A 22794-nucleotide genomic window follows, 5' to 3' on the forward strand; every position below is an offset into this window, starting at 1 on the left:
GTTTCTTTTAAATTTTGCCATCATTGGAGCAAAAATGAAAGAGTTTACAAGTCTACTCTTCCTCATCCCATTGACCATCTAATATTTTGATAGGTCCCAACATAGAATGATAAGTAAATTGTTTCTCTTCGGGTGAGAAAGTACCGCAAGTTTTGGATAACAAATGATTTTCTTTATTTCCATTGATAACTACGACTACTTTAAATAAGCAAAGCCATGTACAAGAAACCAGAAAAAAAAGAAAAGCTGGTAACTAACAATTGGAACTTAAACACACATAAAAACAAACATACCACATACATAAACACAAAGCATAACTAACAGAATAAAAGTAGCATAACGAACGGAAATACAAGTGACATAAAATGAGCAATTGCAAGCGACCAAGTCCATGCACATATGCACGACACTCCCATGCACTACGTCGCTACCTCCCATTTGCGTCTCCCGTCAACCTCCTCCCAAATATTTGGGATTTGGTTTGAAACCTCTAGCTGAACGTCATGGCTTATCACATTTAAGCTAGCATGTACTGAATTTTACTAAAGATTTACGACAACATCTAAAATGGATTTAAAGCTTTTATGGAACTTCAACTGCTTCCTCTGCAACCATCCTCTTTACCTCCTGTTCAAACCTTTCCATAACTGGAAGAGGCAACCGTATTGGGACAACAATCCCTTCCTCTCCTTTACTGTTTCTAAACCGCAGAAAGAAGCTAATAAGAGAAGAAGCCTTAGCAAGCCCACCATATAAGGGCTTCCCCCAACCGAAATCGACATCTTGAAAGCCAACCCGGGTGTTATCAGAAATGATGAAGAACCCTGTGCGTGTATATAAGGGCCGCCCTTTAATTACCATAAGAGCTGCCAGTGATTTTATGTACTCTTCACTCATTTCAGCCTTGCCCTTCTTCACCAACTCTACTGCATATCCCAAAGGATTTTTACAGAGTTCTCCAACCTTGGCTACTGCAGCTGGGTAGGCAAATGCATTGCCATAGTAACCAGAAGGCAACTGCAAACCCCGTTTGCCCCGCATGCTCATTGCGCTTGAAAAACGGACAAACTCGTTAGGGTCTACACCAAATGCAACTGTGCGGCATCTCCATACACACGCGGCTAGTGCCTCATATGTGGTGTATGGACCAAGGGCTTGGGGAATTCGCATCTTGAGGGATCTTATCTCTTTAGGGCCAAAGAAGAAAGATCGGTGGACCGTATTGTCATCATCCATAACCCCTAGTGTGCCCTTGGTGTTGTGTACCTCCTCAAATTCATAATGCCTACATGTTATACATGGTGGATTCCGCGCATTCAAGAACTCCCTTTGCCACACGGGCAACACAGATGGCACTTCTGCGCCTTGGGCTATCTCGCTTACAGCATTCAGGAACTGCAGCAGCCCGAAGGAATCACTCATTGTGTGGTTTAGGCGCAGTGCAAGAACAAACCCTCCGCACCTCAGACGCGTCACCTACATATGTTAAACAAAGACAACCATTAATCATGATTAATCTGTGTTAGAATATGATATTTTTTTTTTTTTTAATTCATTGTACACCGTATGCGGGTTAAAGAAAATGAAATGGATAAATAGATAAGATTCCATAAAATTTAAATTTTATTTTTTTGAATTAAATTGGTAAAAACATAACGAAGACAATTTTTCATTAAGTTTGAAAGTCTTATCCTTCAATAATAAGTTTCCCTATAAATCGTACAATTATTGGTGAGTTCAATAATCATTTTTCAAATTGTTTGAGCTTCTCCATATCCACTATTTTATACCAATCATGTTCTTTCTAGTGTCCATCTACATCTAGAATCAAGTTCTTTAGTCATTTCTTTGAAGAAGGAAGCTACCAACAACTAGGGACTTTAATTCAAGGTACAGTGACCTTCTACAGGTATTTTATTCCGACTATATTTTTATTTTTTATTGTACATTGTTATGGAATCAAATAAAACTTGTTTTCATCTTTTAGTAATATTTAAATTGTTTGAAATAAATAGATATTTGCTTCCATTAAATGAAAATCTTTTATTATTACTTTTAATATTAAAAAATTTTTGAAAGTCCAAAAAGTGCAAGCCCAAGCATGTAAACACAAAAATGGACTACCCAAAAGTGCAAGTCTAATCCAAAAGTACAGGCCTAGGTGTTCAAGCACAAAAATGAACTGCCTAAAAACATAGACCCAATCCAAAAGTGGAGGCTAGTGTAGGTCCAAACATGCAAACATAAAAATGAATTGTCCAAAAACATAGGCCCAATCCAAAAGTATAGGCCCAGGCTTGCAAATGCAAAAATAATCCAAAATTCTAGTCCCAAACATGCAGGCACAAAAGTGCAGCTCAACTCAAGGGATACCCTATTCATTAACAAAATTGGTAATAGGGTTATTAAATTTATGGATTATTTTTCTACACTTTCTTTATGCATGTAGTTCTTATTTTCATATCAATTGTTTATGAAAGTTGTTTTGTCCATTATTATTCAAATTGGACTTTACTTATGGATGAATGTGTTTTTTCATTATTATTATTATCTCATTGCTATTATGGTATATCTTTTTTTAAGGGATATTAGTATCTTTAAAATAAATTAAAATTAAAATTTTAAATTATGAGCATTGTGAAATTTTCTCTCATTATGTTTACAAGAATATCATAGGTTAATTAATTTGAAATTGAGAAATGTATGTTAATGTCATAATCTATGCAATAAATGTAGTGAAATAGCTACCAAGAGCATTGATGTTGCTTTGACTGAAGGAGAAAAATTAGTCAACAATAACTATGATATGTGGCATAGAAAAATCTAATACTTGTTAAATGAACAAGAGGTCTTAGAAACCTTAACTAATACCAAGATCCAACCCAAAGAAAGGAATTCAACCCAACACCATCACGATATAGAAGCTTATTATTCTTGGGTTAAAAGACACTATTGTGCACATTTCACTATATTGAGTAGCATCCATAGTGACTTAATAGGAGAGTTTGGGAATTGCCTCACTATCCATGACATGTAGAATAAACTCAAGATCGCCTATGGTTTGACATCTGCACTAGGTTTTGAGTGCTCACTTTGAAATTCAAACAATATGTCATGAATCCCAAACACATCATAGCTAAGCATTTGAGGATTATGTCAACTTTATTTTCTTTTTTCTTTTTTTTCCTTATACCCTATTATTATTATTATTATGATTATTATTATTATTATTATTATTACCATCTTCCTTTTCTCTTCTTTTTTTTTTTTTTTCCTTTCCTTTTTTTTTTTTTTTTTCCTTTCTTCTTTCATGGCTTTCACCCACTTTAATTTTTTTCTTTTTCTTATTTTCTTTTTTCTTTTTTTTCCTTATACCCTATTATTATTATTATTATTACCATCTTCCTTTTCTCTCCTTTTTTTTTTTAACCCTTTTTTCTTTCATGGCTTTCACCCACTTTAATTTTTATTTTTTATTTTTTATTTGGACAATGGCTTTCATGCTACTTTCAATTTTTTTTTTCTTTTTTATTTTTTTTTTCCTTACACCCTATTATTATTATTACATCTTCCTTTTCTCTTCTTGTCTTTTTTTTTTTTTTACCCTTTTTTCTTTCATGGCTTTCACCCACTTTAATTTTTTTCTTTTTCTTATTTTCTTTTTTCTTTCTTTTTTCCTTATACCCTATTATTATTATTATTATTATTATTATTATTATTATTATTATTATTATTACCATCTTCCTTTTCTCTTTTTTTTTTACCCTTTTTTCTTTCATGGCTTTCACCCACTTTAATTTTGTTTTATTTTATTTATTTGGACAATGGCTTTATTATTATTATTATTATTATTATTATTATTATTATTATTATTATTATTATTATTATTACCATCTTCCGTTTCTCTTTCTTTTTTTTTTCTATCCTTTTTTCTTTCATGGCTTTCACCCACTTTAATTTTATTTTATTTATTTTTATTTGGACAATGGCTTTATTATTATTATTATTATTAATTTCCATAAAAGATTTCTGACCTGAAATAACAACAAATGACAACCATACACAACTAACAACAAAGGACAACCATACACAACCTAAAATATCCGGATATTATCGTATCTAGATATCAATTTCCATAAAAGATTTCTGACCTGAAATAACAACAATGGACAACCAAGGATCCCTCCCGAGCCAGGAACATCATATAGAAGCTCCTCAAAACATGGACAAGGCGGCTGAATGGCATCGCCCAGATACTCCAGTGTGGTGTCTGCATCAGCCTCAACGAACAAGACGCCTTCCCCGGTGCAGTCCACCAGGAGCTTCCTATTAGACCCTTCTACAAGCCTACCCGCAAACGGGTAGTAATAAACGAGCGCTTTAGCTAGCGCTTCCCGAATCACCTTTGCAGGGTCTTTTCCATCCATTAAAGAACTGTTTCCATAGAAAAATATTATGGGAACCTGAAACCTAAGCCCTTCTTGGTCATCTATGTCTGAGAGTTCCTTCAGCTCGCGCGGCGTAGGTTTTGCAGGCGCAACAAGCCGTGGCTCGCCTCGGGTCACCGAGAATGATATCGGTAATTCCATTGCCATCTGCAGGTGATGGATCAACTGTTTGATAATGAAATCAGAAACAAAGAAAGGAAGATGAAGGGAGGGTTTGTGGGTGGTTTTGCTTCCTGGACAGGGTTGTACAAATTCCCAGCGAATACATCTGGCGCTTAAATAGATAACGTGGTTGAAGTGTTGCAGCCGTCACTATTCCAACTAAGAAAAGAGTGGAATATTTTACAGGAGAACTATAACTACAAGAAATAATTTGTTCCACATGCACTCTAAAACTAACGACCCATAAGTCAATATTCTTTTCCAACAATCGTTCAATTCGTTTGGAAGGCCATTGAATGGCATACTCAGACAAATATTTTTAATTTCTTTGGATCTTTACAAAAAAAAATATATATATATATATATATATATATATATATATATATATATATATATATATATATATATATATAAATATTTTTACAATATTTATATTAATTAAGGATCATGCATGTAGACCCTCATTTTTTAAAAATTATTTTTTAAAATACCCTATATTGAAAAATAATTTTGATTCTATGGCACTTTCTGACATGTAGGATGTAGAGGGGATTTTTTATATATAAATGTATGAAGTTTTTTAAAATACGTTGATTGAAGAATACTTTCAATTCTATCACACTTTTGTACATGCAGGATGAAGAGGTCGAAAAAATATATTTTATATTTTAACTTTTCTTAAGCACACCTAATTCCCACGTGTCTTGAATTTAATTTTATATAGAAGGTGTCTCTTCTATAAAAATTAGATTTATATTAAAAATGTCTCTTCAAGAGACATCGTTCATAATTTCACATAATCTAATATATATTAAAGGTGTCTCTTTAAAAAACACTCTCAACAATTTCATAAATTTTAATTTATATTAAAAATGTCTCTTGAATTTGATTTTATATTGAAGATGTCTCTTTAAGAGACAACTTCTATAATTAAAAAAAATTGAATTTATATTAAAATCAAATATATATTAAAGATATCTCTTGAAAATGCATTTTTCATAATTTCATAAATTTTAATTTATATTAAAAATGTTTTTTCAATTTGATTTTATATAGAATGTGTCAAATTAAAATTAAAAACATACACCTTTAATATATATTAAAATTTGTAGAATTATGAACAAAACTTTAGTATAAATTTTTTTTCTTTTTTTTAAATTATAAAAGATCACTTTTCAAGAAACACCTTTAATATAAAATCAAATTCAAGAAACGTGGGAATTGAGATCGCATCAGAAAAGTTAAGCACACTCGTAATCATTAGCACAATGTCTTGGGTTCAAGTATTATTATTTAAAAAATAAAAAATAAATAAAAAGGTACAACAACCAACTCCAAGCTAACACATCAAGAATCATGACTGTACTAACATCATCAGGCTTCACCATGGGCATGAAATAGTTCCAAATTGGGTGGCTTTAAAGCGATTAGAGATGGGATTTTTGGCCTAAGAGGACTATGAATAAACAAGTAGAAGGAGATGATAAAAAGAGAATAATTTAAAAATAAAAAATAATATTGATTTTTCAATTATTTATAAAAGAGTTTTAAAAAATAATGAAAAATCCAAAAATTATTAAATAAAAAAATAATAGTGACATATGAAGAGTCGTAGAACAAAGACAAAAATAAATCAAGTGGGTATTTTTATCAATTACTATCTCATATCTTTATTATCTATGGGTGGTTGGAGGACGTTACCTTAATTATCAAATCTATCATCTATAAGTGGTTAGAAGACCTTACCTTAATTATCAAGCCTACACGATATTGAAAACATAATTTTCCCTTTTAACTTTCAGTGGTTGATGATGGGAGACAAAGGATGTCAGTGGGCTTTTGAATTTGATGTCCTTTTCAGATTCCTCACTGTTTTACCATTATGTTGATGTGACTCCCGTTGTTCCTATCAAAGAGACCACCAATCTCAATCTCATCTATCAAACAGACCTCAAGTGGGTATTTAATGTAGTTTACTAATTAATGTATACTTATAAAATTCATATTTTTTTTACTCATATACGTGATATTATTGTTGAATATATCAATAAGACAATTTTAAAATGTTGATTATTACTTTTTATATCATTTTTAAAAACATTTCTCCAAAATTTTGTCTCAACTATATTTTGTGTCAAAATATTTCTCGATCTATAAAATTGAGTTAATCGATATATTTGTCAAAATCGATATTTTCATTATTGGTTAGATTTTATAATGATTTTATTTTCAATCATGCTACCAAGTTAAGATTATTTATTTATTTTCAATGGTAAATGATTTATTTTATTTATTATCATTTATATTATGAATATAATGAATTTAAATGGTATAATATTAAGATCTATTATTAGATAAGATTTTATAATTTTATTTTTATTTAAAAAAAATCTAAAACATTATCTAAGGGATTTCCTTTATTGTCAATTAAATTTGTCTTTATGTATTTACATATATATATTTGAAACGTATATGACTTATTCTACAATTTTTTGAAATTCTTATGACCAAATTTTATGTGAAAAAATATGTTATAGTATTTATATATATTTGAAATTCTTTTTCTTATTTTAATAAATTTTCAATTATTTCAAATCATTAAAAAAATCCTTAATAAACAAATTTGTAACATTTCATATAACTTATTACTAAAAGTCATATTCAAAAATTTATTAAAACAAAGAAGGAAGAAAATTAAAAAAAAAATTAAACTTTTTATTTTATAATAGTAAAAAAAAACTTTAAAATACTTTTTAGGATAAAAGAAATTAAAATAGTGAATATATTTATTTTAAACAGTATTTTAATCATTAAATTATTTACTTCTAAAATGTAAAAGATAATTTTTATTTATTAAATTAATATTTTTTTAGAAAGTATTTTCCAAAATAGTCTTTGAATCATTAATATAATTTTTGTTTATTTTTATAATTTAAAAATAAAAATAATATTGATTTTTCAGTTATTTATAAAAGTGTTTTAAAAAATAATGAAAAATCCAAAATTTGTTAAATAAAAAAAGAATAGTGACATGTGAAGAGTCGTAGAACAAATACAAAAATAAATTAAGTGGGTATTTTTCTCAATTACTATCTCATATCTTTATTATCTATGGGTGGTTAGAGGACGTTACCTTAATTATCAAGCATATCATCTATAGGTGGTTAGAGGACCTTACCTTAATTATCAAGCCTACACGAGATTGAAAACATAATTTTCCCTTTTTACTTTTAGTGGTTGATGATGGGAGACAAAGGATGTCAGTGGGCTTTTGAATTTGATGTCCTTTTCAGATTCCTCACTGTTTTACCATTATGTTGATGTGACTCCTGTTGTTCCTATCAAAGAGACCACCAATCTCAATCTCATCTATCAAACAGACCTCAAGTGGGTATTTAATGTAGTTTACTAATTAATGTATACTTATAAAATTCATATTTTTTTTTTACTCATATACGTGATATTATTGTTGAATATATCACTAAGACAATTTTAAAATGTTGATTATTACTTTTTATATCATTTTTAAAAACATTTCTCCAAAATTTTGTCTCAACTATATTTTGTGTCAAAATATTTCTCGATCTATAAAATTGAGTTATCGATATATTTGTCAAAATCGATATTTTCATTATTGGTTAGATTTTATAATGATTTTATTTTCAATCATGCTACCAAGTTAAGATTATTTATTTATTTTCAATGGTAAATGATTTATTTTATTTATTATCATTTATATTATGAATATAATGAATTTAAATGGTATAATATTAAGATCTATTATTAGATAAGATTTTATAATTTTATTTTTATTTAAAAAAAATCTAAAACATTATCTAAGGATTTCCTTTATTGTCAATTAAATTTGTCTTTATGTATTTACATATATATATTTGAAACTTATATGACTTATTCTACAATTTTTTGAAATTCTTATGACCAAATTTTATGTGAAAAAATATGTTATAGTATTTATATATATTTGAAATTCTTTTTCTTATTTTAATAAATTTTCAATTAATTCAAATCATTAAAGAAATCCTTAATAAACAAATTTGTAACATTTCATATAACTTATTACTAAAAGTCATATTCAAAATGTTGTTAAAACAAAGAATGAAGAAAATTAAAAAAAAAAATTAAACTTTTTATTTTATAATAGTAAAAAAAAACTTTAAAATACTTTTTAGTATAAAAGAAATTAAAATAGTGAATATATTTATTTAAACATTATTTTCATCATTAAATTATTTACTTCTAAAATGTAAAAGATAATTTTTATTTATTAAATTAATATTTTTTTAGAAAGTATTTTCCAAAATAGTCTTTGAATCATTAATATAATTTTTGTTTATTTTTATAATTTAAAAATAAAAAATAATATTGATTTTTCAGTTATTTATAAAAGAGTTTTAAAAAATAATGAAAAATCCAAAAATTGTTAAATAAAAAAAGAATAGTGACATGTGAAGAGTCGTAGAACAAAGACAAAAATAAATTAAATGGGTATTTTTGTCAATTACTATCTCATATCTTTATTATCTATGGGTGGTTGGAGGACGATACCTTAATTATCAAGTCTATCATCTATAAGTGGTTAGAAGACCTTACCTTAATTATCAAGCCTACACGAGATTGAAAACATAATTTTCCCTTTTTACTTTTAGTGGTTGATGATGGGAGACAAAGGATGTCAGTGGGCTTTTGAATTTGATGTCCTTTTTAGATTCCTCACTGTTTTACCATTATGTTGATGTGACTCCCATTGTTCCTATCAAAGAGACCACCAATCTTTATCTCATCTATCAAAGAAACCTCAAGTGGGTATTTAATGTAGTTTAATAATTAATGTATAATTATAAAATTCATATTTTTTTACTCATATACGGGATATTATTGTTGAATATATCAATAAGACAATTTTAAAATGTTGATTATTACTTTTTATATCATTTTTAAAAAAAAATTCTTCAAAATTTTGTCTCAACTATATTTTGTGTCAAAATATTTCTCGATCTATAAAATTGAGTTATCGATATATTTGTCAAAATCGATATTTTCATTATTGGTTAGATTTTATAATGATTTTATTTTCAATCATGCTACCTAGTTAAGATTATTTATTTATTTTCAATGGTAAATGATTTATTTTATTTATTATCATTTATATTATGAATATAATGAATTTAAATGGTATAATATTAAGATCTATTATTAGATAAGATTTTATAATTTTATTTTTATTTAAAAAAAATCTAAAACATTATCTAAGGGATTTCCTTTATTGTCAATTAAATTTGTCTTTATGTATTTACATATATATATTTGAAACTTATATGACTTATTCTACAATTTTTTTAAATTCTTATGACCAAATTTTATGTGAAAAAATATGTTATAGTATTTATATATATTTGAAATTCTTTTTCTTATTTTAATAAATTTTCAATTAATTCAAATCATTAAAGAAATCCTTAATAAACAAATTTGTAACATTTCATATAACTTATTACTAAAAGTCATATTCAAAAAGTTATTAAAACAAAGAAGGAAGAAAATTAAAAAAAAAAATTAAACTTTTTATTTTTTAATAGTAAAAAAAAACTTTAAAATACTTTTTAGTATAAAAGAAATTAAAATAGTGAATATATTTATTTTAAACATTATTTTAATCATTAAATTATTTACTTCTAAAATGTAAAAGATAATTTTTATTTATTAAATTAATCTTTTTTTAGAAAGTATTTTCCAAAATAGTCTTTGAATCATTAATATAATTTTTGTTTATTTTTATATTTTAAAAATAAAAAATAATAATGATTTTTCAATTATTTATAAAAGAGTTTTAAAAAATAATGAAAAATCCAAAAATTGTTAAATAAAAAAATAATAGTGACATGTGAAGAGTCGTAGAACAAATACAAAAATAAATTAAATAGGTATTTTTGTCAATTACTATCTCATATCTTTATTATCTATGGGTGGTTGGAGGACCTTACCTTAATTATCAAGTCTATCATCTATAAGTGGTTAGAGGACCTTACCTTAATTATCAAGCCTACACGAGATTGAAAACATAATTTTCCCTTTTTACTTTTAGTGGTTGATAATGGGAGACAAGGGATGTCCGTGGGCTTTTGAATTTGATGTCCTTTTTAGATTCCTCACTGTTTTACCATTATGTTGATGTGACTCCCATTGTTCCTATCAAAGAGACCACCAATCTCTTCCATCTAAAAGATAAGATATCTCATCTATCTAAAAGATAAGATAAATTATCTTTACCATCCGGAAAATAATAAGCTACTTATAACTTTTGAATCTAGGTTTAGATGGTTAATTTCAATCTTTTCAATAAAAATATAAATAAATAAAATTTAAATACAAAAATATAAATAAATAAGACAAAGGAATACATAAATAGGAAATGAAGATATATATATATATATATATATATATATATCATTATTAGATTAATGGTTTCGAAATCTTAAGTTATTGAATCCATCCTTATTACATGGATCGGGATCTAGGACACCAAAATATATGATTAAATTTGGATCATTAAATAAATATATAAATAAATAAAAATAATAATACTAAAATATAAACAAATTAGATGTGAGGAGCTCCATGATTTCTGATAAGATGGAAGTTTATGCTGAACGACTACTTGATAAGATGGAAGGTGTTGGATACACCGATATTGCAGTCTATAGAAGCGTTGAAGAAGACATCACTTGAAAAGTGTTGGATTAGAGGACTTTGGAAGTGTTCTTCACAAAGTCTTGTGAAGTTTTTCAGTGATTCATGCAAACGTAATGTTATGTCTAGGTGAGTCTCTACTTTAAAGATGATATATACTAGGAAATTCCTGGATAGGAGATTTTGAATGTAACTGGTTTCTAGCTAGAATTTGACCTCTACTTCTTTTACTGAAGGATGAATACTCACAGAAAATGAGACAAGAAGGTCCATGTAAACTACAATTTCTTCATTGTTTTTCTATGTTGACAGTATGATTTCTGTTAGTGAGTTCTTAATAAAATGGGGAAAAGAGGGCAAAATTTTGATTTTATGTTCTGGTTTTGGAAAAAGGATAAACTCATATCCATCTATACTAAAATTGTATTCTATATGCAAATTAATGGGTGTTTGATAAATCAATTTAATAACTTAATTTATCAATTTAATAACTTAAAGTTACTTAATAAATCAATTTAAGTCATTAAATAAATTAAATATGTTTACTTAATGGTATGGCTTAAAATAAAAAATAATTTGAAGTAATAAATAAAAATAATTAACTTATTCTTAAATTCACATCTTTATTTTACATTTTTACTCATATTTGTTCTAGTTACTTCCATGATATCTTTTACTAATCCCAACCTCCACGTTACTCAACCTTCTTTGTTCTACCGATAATTTATAAAGATAATTAATATGTCAATTTAATAATTTAAAATATGTTTTAAATTAATTTTATCAAACAACTTTAATACTTAAAATAAAAATTAAGTAACAAGTTTTAATTAAATTAACAACTTAAGTATGATTTAACTTAAAACCAACTTAAATCATTAAATAATAAATATTAAGTTTTATCAAACACCTTCTTACTATTCTATCAAACAAGGAATTCTTTAACCTTAGTGGAAGTAGAAATTAAGCCTATAATATTTTTTGCAAAACTTTTAGATAGAAAGAATAATAATATTAAGTTTTATTTCAATTAACTTTTTGAACCTAGCTCCTAATTGAATTCAGACAATTTCCATCATAACAAGTCAGGGTTTAATAAATTGTGAGATTATACAAACACAAAAATGATAATAAGAAGCATAATCACATAACAAATAATTAAGTAAATACAAAGAACTAGCTTGACTAATATTCTTAAAAGCATTTGTAACAATTTGAGTGATTGATGGTATAGTACAAGAAGCTGCCTGCCAAGTGACAGGTTGTGAGACAAAGGAGGGTCTTAATTGAATGCATTTTCCATACTCCTAAAGTGGTTGTCCCCACAAATATAATAACCACAAAATCAAATCCTTAGGGTTGCAATCTATATAGAAGCTCTTGTATGAAATCCACAGCTTTTCTCAGTAATTTTTTTCTTTCTATTCTATTTATACTTGTAAGCTATTAGCAAATCTGTCGGAGAGAAAAATTTTTAAAGTTGCAATCACCAAAAAGAGAAGGGAAAACTGAGCAACTGCTATGATAAGACCAAAACTCTAATCAAATTAGGGTTTAGTGGAGTTTTACGGTTTATTGGAGTTTTAGGAAAATAAAGAAAAAAACAAAAAGACTTGGTTTGAAATAGATGATAATTTCTGAGCAATCCAACAGGATTACCACACACATCACATTGATTATCTACCATTTAAGCCAGAAGGTTTACAATAACTACTACAGAGTACTTGAGGTCCTTCTCTTCCATCAAATTCAAAACCCTTTCTCAGGAACAATACTCTGACAATATCAATGTACGTACGTTCATATTTTATTTAGAGCTTGGATGCAACTTCCTCTGCGATCATTCTCTTTACCTCCTGTCCAAACCTTTCCATAACTTGAAGGGGCAAGCATATCGGGACAACAACCCCTTCCTCTCCTTTACTATTTCTAAACCGCAGACAGAAGCTAATAATAGACATGGCCTTAGCAAGCCCACCATATAAGGGCTTCCCCCACCCGAAATCAATCTCCTGAAAGCCAACCCGGGTGTTATCAGAAATGATGAAGTTCCCTGTACGTGTGTAGGAGGGCCGCCCTTTAATTACCATAAAATCTGCTACTGATCTTATGTACTCCTCGCTCATTTCAGCCTTGGCCTTCTTCACCAACTTCACTGCATATCCCAGTGGATTGTTACAGAGTTCTCCGGCCTTTGTAACTGCAGCTGGGTTGGCAAATGCATTGCCATAGTAACCAGAAGGCAACTGCAAACCCCGTTTGCCCCGCACGTTCGTTAGGCATGAAACACGGACAGTCTCATCAGGGTCTACCCCAAAGGCAACCGTGCGGCATCTCCATACACAGGCTGTTAGTACTTCAAATGTAGAGCATGGACCAAGGGTCTGGGGAATTCGCTTTCTAAGGGCTTTTATCTCTTTAGGGCCAAAGAAGAAAGATCGGTGAACCGTATTATGATCATCCATAACCCCTAGTGTACCCCTGGTGTCGTGTACCTCCTCATATTCGTGATGCATACATGTTATACGGGGCGGATTTCGCGCATTCAAGAGCTCCCTTTCCCAGACGGGCAGCACAGGTGGCACATCTGCGCCTCTGGCCATCTCGCTGACAGCATTCAGGAACTGCACCAGCCCGGGGGAATCACTCATTGTGTGGTTTAGGCGCAGTGCAAGTACAAACCCTCCGCACCTCAAACGCGTCACCTACATATGTTAAAACAAAGATAAAGATTAATCCCTCTGACCGAAATGTCCTCGCGGTTTTAAAACTCGTCAAGGCTAAAAGGAGTGCATACACATATACAGGTAAGAAACTTTTTCTTTATATTGTCTGCAACTTTTTCCGGTATAACTTTAGGAACTTTTTCCCCATCTATATTATCACAATTAATCTCTATCCATGTTTATTAAAGATTGCTGACCTGAATTAACAACAAAGGGCAACCAAGGATCTCTCCGGATCCAGGAACATCGTATAGAAGCTCCTCAAAACATGGACAAAGCGGCTGAATCGCATCGCCCAGATGCTCGAGTGTGGTGTCTGCATCAGCCTCAATGAACAAGACGCCTTCTCCGGTGCAGTCCACCAGGAGTTTCCTATTAGACCCTTCTACAAGCCTACCTGCAAACGGGTAGTAATATACAAGCGCTTTAGCTAGCGCTTCTCTAATCACCTTTACAGGGTCTTTTCCATCCATTAAAGGACTGTTTCGATAAAAGAATATCATGGAAGCCTGAGACCTAAGCCCTCCTTGGTCATCTATGTCTGAGAGTTGTTTCAGCTCGCGCCGCGTAGGTTTTGCAGGCGCGACAAGCCGTGGGTCACATCGGGTCACCGAGAATGATAACGGTGATACCATTGCCATCTGCAGGTGATCAAATCAATGGAGGGTTTATGGATGGTTTTGCTTCGGTGGCTGAAGGAGCTGTTATTTAAAAAAAAGAAATCAGTGAAAGTTGTGTGGGGATCTTCCTCCACGTGTCGATCCACTTATCACTCCCCTCAGCAAATGGCATTGGATTCCCTAAGTGGGCAACGTCTTCCAGCAAGCCTTCAAGTCCTCCCTACTACGTGAAATGACTTCCATTGGACATAGGAATGACTGATGGGATCTTCTCCGATCCTTACGTCCATGTCAATGGATTGGTACACATTGTCTTATACTTCCTATAGGTTGAAATGACGAGCGACTACACCATGACACACCATTTGACGGCACCTGCCAGTCACCCTAAACTGTAATGATTGTCCTGCCTCCTACAGGATAGTCATCATTGCGGTGAAAGTCAAAGTGTCAACTCAGCACTACAGTTACTCCCTCTTAAGCACTATAAAAAGTCATCTTGAAATATAACCTAGGTACGCGAGCTAAAGCGAGCCTATTCACTCTCCTCTCAAAAGGTTCTAACCCACCTGTATCTAACTTAAGTTTCGGAGGGGTGTGCCCGAACATCCTTTGTGTAGGGAAAAAGCTCACTCAATCCCCTATTGTTGGGTGGAAGTTCTCTGTGGCACAACAAATGAGGATCTAATTCTAGTTGATTCAGCATCAACAAGTTGGACACAATTCACAAAAATAAAAATAAAAATATTTTGTAATCATTTTGAAGAATAAAATTTTATTTAAAAACCTTAAATAATAAATAATTTCTTGATTTATTATAAAAATATTTTATATTAATATAAAATATAAAAAAATTAAAATTTTAAAATATTCTTTAGAGTAAAATATTTTAAAATTATTCTAAAAAGTAATACTTTTTAGAATAAATTATTGATTTTTTTGTTAAAAAATTGTTAATTTTATTTTTTAAATTACAATTTGGTAATTGTTTTCAAAAACAGATTTCTATTAAAAAAAAATTTGACAATCAAAAAATTTTAAAAAAAAAACTCCTAATCTCAAAAATAAAAATATGGTATTTTTAGATAATATTTTTTTAGTTGTTTTTCCTTATTTCTAAAAGTTACTTTAAAATATAATTATATAGATATAAAGAATAATTAAAAATAAAACATTACATATAAAAATTATTTTTAAAATATGTTTAAAAATGTAAAAAAAAAAATATACCAAAAATATTTTAGATTCTTAATTCTTAAACAAACATTTATTTTACAAAATATTATATAATAATTTTTAAAATTTTAAAACAAGTCTTAAGCTATCAATGGTTCAAGTTTGGATGCTATATGGTATTTCCATCTAAACATTTGAAAGAAAGAAAAATCATAAATATAAAAATAATTTAGCTTTCTATTCAAAGGCTACGGATAAAAGATAATACTTTTATAATTGAAGGTAATATCTAACCTACATAAAATCCTAATTACAAATCTTAATTAATTAATTAATTATATGTTAAATTTAAATTTTAAATTTTATAAATTTAGGTTTAAATTTTAAATTTTCTAAATTTAGGTTATTATTATTATTATTTTAGGCATTATGGATGGAAATACACATTTTTATTTGGGAGAATTGTGTTTTCAGCCCAACTAAATTGGGTAATTGAGGTAAGGTCCTCATATCACTCATAATTAAACTCAAAACCCAATAAAATAGTAGAAATTGAGAGAAAGGATATTGTCTTTAAAAAATCCCTAAAATACCATTAACTATTAAATGAAAAAACTAATCAATCATCTCACATTTCTCATTCTCTCTTTAACTCTTTTACCCTTCTCTCACCTATTTAATAGTTGAACCAAGTTAGAATCATTTTTCTTCATCAAATTAACATGAAAGATGGTTAAAAATTATTATTGTCAAATGCATTTTTGAAGTGAATAACTTTTAAATACCTCATCAAATATTATTCTTTTTTCAAGCTTATATTATTTCTCATATATATTAAATAATTTTTAAACACCTCATAAAATATTAGTATTATTTGTTTGTTCTAAGTTCTAACTTGTAAATTAGATATTATCAAATATTATTTTTTTTCAAATTTATAGAACATATAATAAATACTTTTTAAATACCTCATAAAATTTTATTATTTTTTTTTTTCTAACTTGCAAATTAGACACATGGTGTTTATTATTTCTCATATTATTTTGAAAATAATGTAAACAAACACATGTAATATTAATCAAGAAGACAATATTTTTAAGACTAATTTACCAATCTTCCAATAATTTTGAAAGTGCAAATAGGGTAATTGGCCAAATTAAAGTCTTCAAAATATTCAAAATTTCTCCATTCCAAAATTACCTAATTGCTATCCACACTAATCCTAAATATTTTTTAATAAAAATTTAAATATTTAAAACCATTAAAATAAATACTTTCTTCTTAAAGCAATTTTTTCAAAGTAATAAGATAAAAATCATGAAATCTTCAAAACTATAATTACAACAAATATTTTTAATTTTAAAACTAATTTCAAATTTTAAATTAATGATTTAAGAAAATAAAAATGTTATAAAAATAATTTTTGTTTATTTTTAATTCCATTTAAATATGATTTTTTTAGTCTCTATTGATAACAATAAAATTATGTTTATAAAGGCAAAATTGTAAAAATATATATTTCATTTAATTTACTTATAATGAACAATTCAAACATGATTGATTTTAATTTTATTTCCTATGTGTTAATTTTTGTAGGGAATGTCTTAAAGGCATAGTTTGGTAAAAACAAAAAAAAAACAAAACAAAACAAAACTATTAATAATCATCTTAATGTCAAACTCAAATTGTTTAAAAATTATACAAAACCTATTAGGAGTCTTGTATACCTTTGTACACTTAGCACATTTCCCTTGTATAGTTAGTGTAATACCCTTGTACAATAACACAAATTTCATATCCCTTATAAGTTATATGTCCATGTAGGTGTATTAATCATATTTCAATAGTTTGGTTGAGGAAATGGTGAATAACTTATGATCAAATTTTTTTTTCCCCAAATATCATTATTGGGGGAAATATTGGAATTTTTATGTGAGAATTAAATAAAGTGCATGACATATGTGTACAATCTTTAGGTGACAAGGAAAATAAAAAAAGTGGTTTAGAATCGATTAAAATCACTCACAAAGGGTAATCTTGTGAACCTTTGTACAATTAGTACATTTCTCTTGTACAGTTAGTGTAATACCTTTGTACAATGACACAAATTTCATATCTCTCTTAAGTTATGTGTCCATGTAGGAGTGTTTAACCATATTTTCAATGGTTTAGTTGAGAAGATGGTGAATGACTTAAGGTTAAAAAAAATTTCCCCAAATATCATTATTGGGAAAAGTATTAGAATTTTCATGTGGGAATTAAATAAAGTGCATGACATATGTGTACAATACATGAGTGATAAGAAAAATAAAGGAATGACTCATAATCGATTATAATCTTTCACAAATGGTAACTTTGTACACCTTTGTACACTTAATACATTTCTCTTGTACAATTAGTGTAATACAATTGTACAGTGACGCAATAAATAAATAAATAAAATTATTTTTTTTATTTTCATATAAAAAAAATAGTGCTAAACAAGGTTTTCAATTTTCTTTTTTAAAAATAGTTTTCATTTTTTAATTAAACGTTTTTTCAAAAAGAGACAATATAGAAAATAAAAATTATTTTTAAAAATAAAAACTAAAAAAATATTTTAAAACCAAACTCAAATATAATCTATATAATTTTTAACTACTTGTTTTCATCTAAAATAAGTAAATATACATTTCAACCCTTTTATATAAGAAAATTTCAATTTCTACTATGTATTGATATAATTCACTTCTAAAATTAAATCATCTAAAAACATTTTAATTGAGTACTTAAAATAAAAACTCTTCATGCTTTCTCTTTCTTTCTTTTTCTTTTTCTTTTTCTTTTTCTTATTTTAATAAATTTTCAATTAATTCAAATCATTAAAAAAAATCCTTGATAAACAAATCTGTAACATTTCATATAACTTATTACTAAAGTCATGTTTAAAAAGTTATTAAAATAAGGAAGAAAGAAGATTAAAAAAAATTAAACTTTTTATTTTATAATTGTAAAAAAAAAAACTTTAAAAATACTTTTTAGTATAAAATAAATTAAAATAGTGAATATATTTATTTTAAATAGTATTTTAATCATTAAATTATTTACTTATAAAATGTAAAAGATAATTTTTATTTATTAAATTAATATTTTTTTTAGAAAGAATTTTCCAAAATAGTCTTTGAATCATTAATATAATTTTTTTTTATATAATTTAAAAATAAAAAATAATATTGATTTTTCAATTATTTATAAAAAAGTTTTAAAAAATAATGAAAAATCCAAAAATTGTTAAATAAGAAATAATAGTGGCATGTGAAGAGTGGTAGAATAAAGATAAAAATAAGTTAAGTAGGTATTTTTGTCAATTACTATCTCATATCCGTTTCATCTATGGGTGGTTAGAGGACCTTACCTTAATTATCAAGCCTACATGGGATTGAAAACATAATTTTTCCCTTTTTATTTTTAGTGGTTGGTAATGGGAGACAAGGGATGTCAGTGGGCTTTTGAAATTGATGTCCTTTTTAGATTCCTCACTATTTTACCATTATGTTGATGTGACTCCCATTGTTCCTATCAAATGGACCACCAATCTCAATCTCATCTATCTAAAAGATAAGATAAATTATCTTTACCATCCGAAAAATAATAAGCTACTTATAACTTTTGAATCTAAGTCCAGATGATTAATTTCAATCTTTTCAATAAAAATATAAATAAATAAAATTAAGATACAAAAATATAAATAAATAAGACAAATATATGTGTGTATATATATATATATATATATATATATATATATATATATATATATATATATATATATCATTATTAGATTAATGGTTTCGAAATCTTAAGTTATTGAATCCATCCTTATTACATGGATCGGGATCTAGGACACCAAAATATATGATGAAATTTGGATCATTAAATAAAGATATAAATAAATAAAAATAATAATACTTGAGAAAACAAACATTAATATAATGTATGACAGGTTACCGTTGCATCAACCGGACCTCGACCGGTAAAGGAATCACCTCGACCGGGAAGAGAAGGCTACTGGGAGAGAGAGAAGGTTTTTAACCTTCCTCGACCGGTCCTCGACCGGACGACCTAAACCAGTCGACCAGTTCCTCAACCGGTTGACCGGTTGGCCTTAGTCTCGACTGGTTGAGCCTTTTTGGTCCCGAAAAACCTATTTTTTTATTCCTTTCTTTTCTAACACTTAGGCAAGGTCTTTAGGTAAATTATCAAGCCAATTTTGAAACATTTTGTCTAAGGTAAATTAGTTAAAAACTCGGGTTTTAATGAAATCGACGTTTTAAATAATAAACCGAGTTTTCTAAGATGCATGAAAACATATGAAAATCCTAAGTACACTCATGCATTCATCTTACATTAGTTTCCTATGATCTCAAGTCTTCCAAGCATCTCGATCTTGTATCCATTTGGTCCTTTGATGAATTTTCGAGTTTATACCTGAGATTCTTAAACAGTAAACCAATTAGTTACTTAATCATGATTTGTTATCATCAAAACCCGATTAGAGAACCCTTGGGCTAACAATACTAAAATATAAACAAATGAGATTAAAGTATAAATCAATAAGACTCTATGTATAGTATAAACGAATAAGATTCAAGTTGTATACATAATATCATCCGATTGATGATAAATTTTGGATAAATATTGAAATATAACTTTATCTTAAATAATTTATTAATGGTTTATTAGAATTGCTATCAAATAAGCTCTTAAATTAAAACTTGTATGCCTTTATTTCAAAAATAGCATTTTTATTGTAACATACTATTAGTTTTTTTGTTAATTTGTATCGAGACACTAAAAAATTTCTTTGAAAATGCTTTTTAATAAAAATGTTACAAATTGGAAGCCTAGATGGAGAAATTGGAAGTAGTGAAAATCTTGATAATATATTCAAGCTTAAGCGTAATGAACTAATCTAAATTTAAGCAAGTTTGAGAGGAAAAATTGGTGGAGAAAAGGTTGTAAGAAAAAATAAGAGGGAATAAAAAGTGACTCCAAAATGTTAATAATGGATCTCACTTCATGTCAAGTATTTGAAATATCAAGTCATAATACAGTGAGCAATACATAAGGACCAAAGCTTTATTTAAATTTAGTCATGTTGATCTTAACAGTGAGCAGTTCACTATTAGTGGTAGTTGATCTCACCACTACATTTTAGTCAGTTTGGTGTCTATCTAACCACTGTTCTGCAACACCGCCTGTATGGAGGGTAAGGTATCCACGTATTCTATTTAAGCATTAGGCCTCCTTAATGTTTGAGGATCATCAATATCCTATCCTTGTCAATAGCTTCTCTTGAGCTTAGTGGGGCTAAGGTGGGGATAGTATTTTACCCATGCATAGCTCTACCAAAAGAAAATGGCGAAGATTAGATGGATGTCGAGATAAGGGATGAATAATGTATTTCTTTTTTTTTTTTTTTACTTAGCCCAAAATAATTTTCCTTGTAACTTCTTGAAAAGTATTTTGTAAGCTTTTTATATGTAAGAGTTCGACCATGTGGGCATAGGCATATAGAAGGTTGGACCAAAAAAATCTTTAAATCCTATGTCTACCACTGCATGTGGGATAGTGAGGTGTCAATAATTTGAGGGAAGAGTAGAATTGTAATAACCCACACCCAATCATGTAGATATTATCCTCTATGGACCCAAATAGGTCCTTATGGCTTTATAACGCGTCTATAAGGTCAAAAGAAGCTCATACATACTTATGTAATGTTAGGAATTTTCTTCCCTATCCGATGTGGAACATCACAAATACCTCTCTCCCCTCTATGCAGACACAACATCTTCATTGTGTCTCACTAGATTGCGAGGCCAAATAGACAAACATTTCCTACGGGACCAAACAAACCGCCACATGAGGGGTTGGGGATAAGCTCTTATACTATTTATAACAACTCACACTCAATCGTGTAGATATTGTCCACTTTGTCATGAACTTTCTCCCCTATTCAATGTGTGAGATCACAAACACCCCTCATACCAATGTGGGACATCATAAATGTAACAATCCGCACTCAACCATGTAGATATTGTTCACTCTAAGCCCAAAGGGCCCCTCACGGCTTTAAAATGCGTTTATAAGATTAAGAGAGTTCATATTTATATAGTGTCAAAACTTTCTCCCCAATTCGATGTGGGATATCACAAACACCCCCCCCCCCCCCCCCCCCCCCCCCCCATCATGTAGATACAACATCCTTGTTGTGTCCCATGAGATTATAAGGCCAAACAGCCAAACAAACAAGCACCTTTCATGAAGCCAAACAAACTACCATATTGAGGTGGTAGTAACACCTACGAAAGCAAAGAAAAATCATTTGTTTTTGTTTAGTGGGAAATTGAGTTAATGACATAAAAGTGCTTGGAGATGACATATATCACAAAGACACACTAGTCCACTCCTCTCCCTCCTCTCTCATTATTCTAGTTAAAAATAGTTTGATGCAAATCCCACATTGAAAAACCTTTAATTTTGGCCATCAAATCAAAATCCTTAAATCAATCCCAAAGTGTTTGATGATAGAAGGTCAACTCCATCATCAATATACACTAAGTCCATTTTAGATTTCCCAAGCCCTACTCCCAACTATGTAGATGTCTTAGCATCAAAGCTTTGTGTCAAATGTGACACCTTCAAGAAAGCTTAGGAGATCATTGAGTCACAAGTATTCTTAAGAAAGCATCCTTTTGTAATATAAGTAAAATAATGAACCCCCTTAAGTGTACATTATATCACTTTTACCAAGAGGTAAGCTAGGGGTGACCCCATCAATATCCATCATATATACTTGGGTATCTATATTTCTTAGGCATATGAATAACCCGAGAATATGTTCCTTAGGGAGCACACACATAAGATCAAGGATGAGATGTGGTACATGTCATATTAATGGAAAGTAGTCTTGAATATGTA

At 28.7% G+C, this 22794-nt stretch overlaps 2 protein-coding genes across 2 annotated transcripts; both read right to left on the reverse strand.

Moving 5' to 3' along the window:
• Positions 1 to 231: 231 nt before the first annotated feature.
• Positions 232 to 4688, reverse strand: LOC117928444 (methanol O-anthraniloyltransferase-like). Its single transcript, XM_034848328.1, has 2 exons — positions 4152 to 4688; positions 232 to 1476 (listed from the first exon to the last, which is right to left on the reverse strand). The coding sequence occupies exons 1-2, from the start codon at positions 4593 to 4595 to the stop codon at positions 583 to 585; spliced, it is 1338 nt and encodes a 445-aa protein (XP_034704219.1). The 5' UTR covers positions 4596 to 4688; the 3' UTR covers positions 232 to 582.
• Positions 4689 to 12907: 8219 nt separating this feature from the next.
• Positions 12908 to 14746, reverse strand: LOC117929179 (methanol O-anthraniloyltransferase-like). Its single transcript, XM_034849424.1, has 2 exons — positions 14239 to 14746; positions 12908 to 14020 (listed from the first exon to the last, which is right to left on the reverse strand). Exons 1-2 carry the CDS (start codon positions 14680 to 14682, stop codon positions 13127 to 13129), a joined length of 1338 nt encoding a protein of 445 aa, XP_034705315.1. The 5' UTR covers positions 14683 to 14746; the 3' UTR covers positions 12908 to 13126.
• Between the last annotated feature and the right edge of the window lie 8048 nt (positions 14747 to 22794).

Source organism: Vitis riparia, chromosome 2 (genome assembly GCF_004353265.1).
Source record: "Vitis riparia cultivar Riparia Gloire de Montpellier isolate 1030 chromosome 2, EGFV_Vit.rip_1.0, whole genome shotgun sequence".
NCBI lineage: Eukaryota > Viridiplantae > Streptophyta > Magnoliopsida > Vitales > Vitaceae > Vitis > Vitis riparia.

Coding starts and splice junctions, on each gene's coding strand:
- LOC117928444 (XM_034848328.1), bottom strand. CDS start 4,595: ATGGCAATGGAATTACCGATATCATTCTCGGTGACCCGAGGCGAGCCA. Junction 1,477..4,151: donor GTCCATTGTTGTTATTTCAG/GTCAGAAATCTT, acceptor TAACATATGTAG/GTGACGCGTCTGAGGTGCGG.
- LOC117929179 (XM_034849424.1), bottom strand. CDS start 14,682: ATGGCAATGGTATCACCGTTATCATTCTCGGTGACCCGATGTGACCCA. Junction 14,021..14,238: donor GCCCTTTGTTGTTAATTCAG/GTCAGCAATCTT, acceptor TAACATATGTAG/GTGACGCGTTTGAGGTGCGG.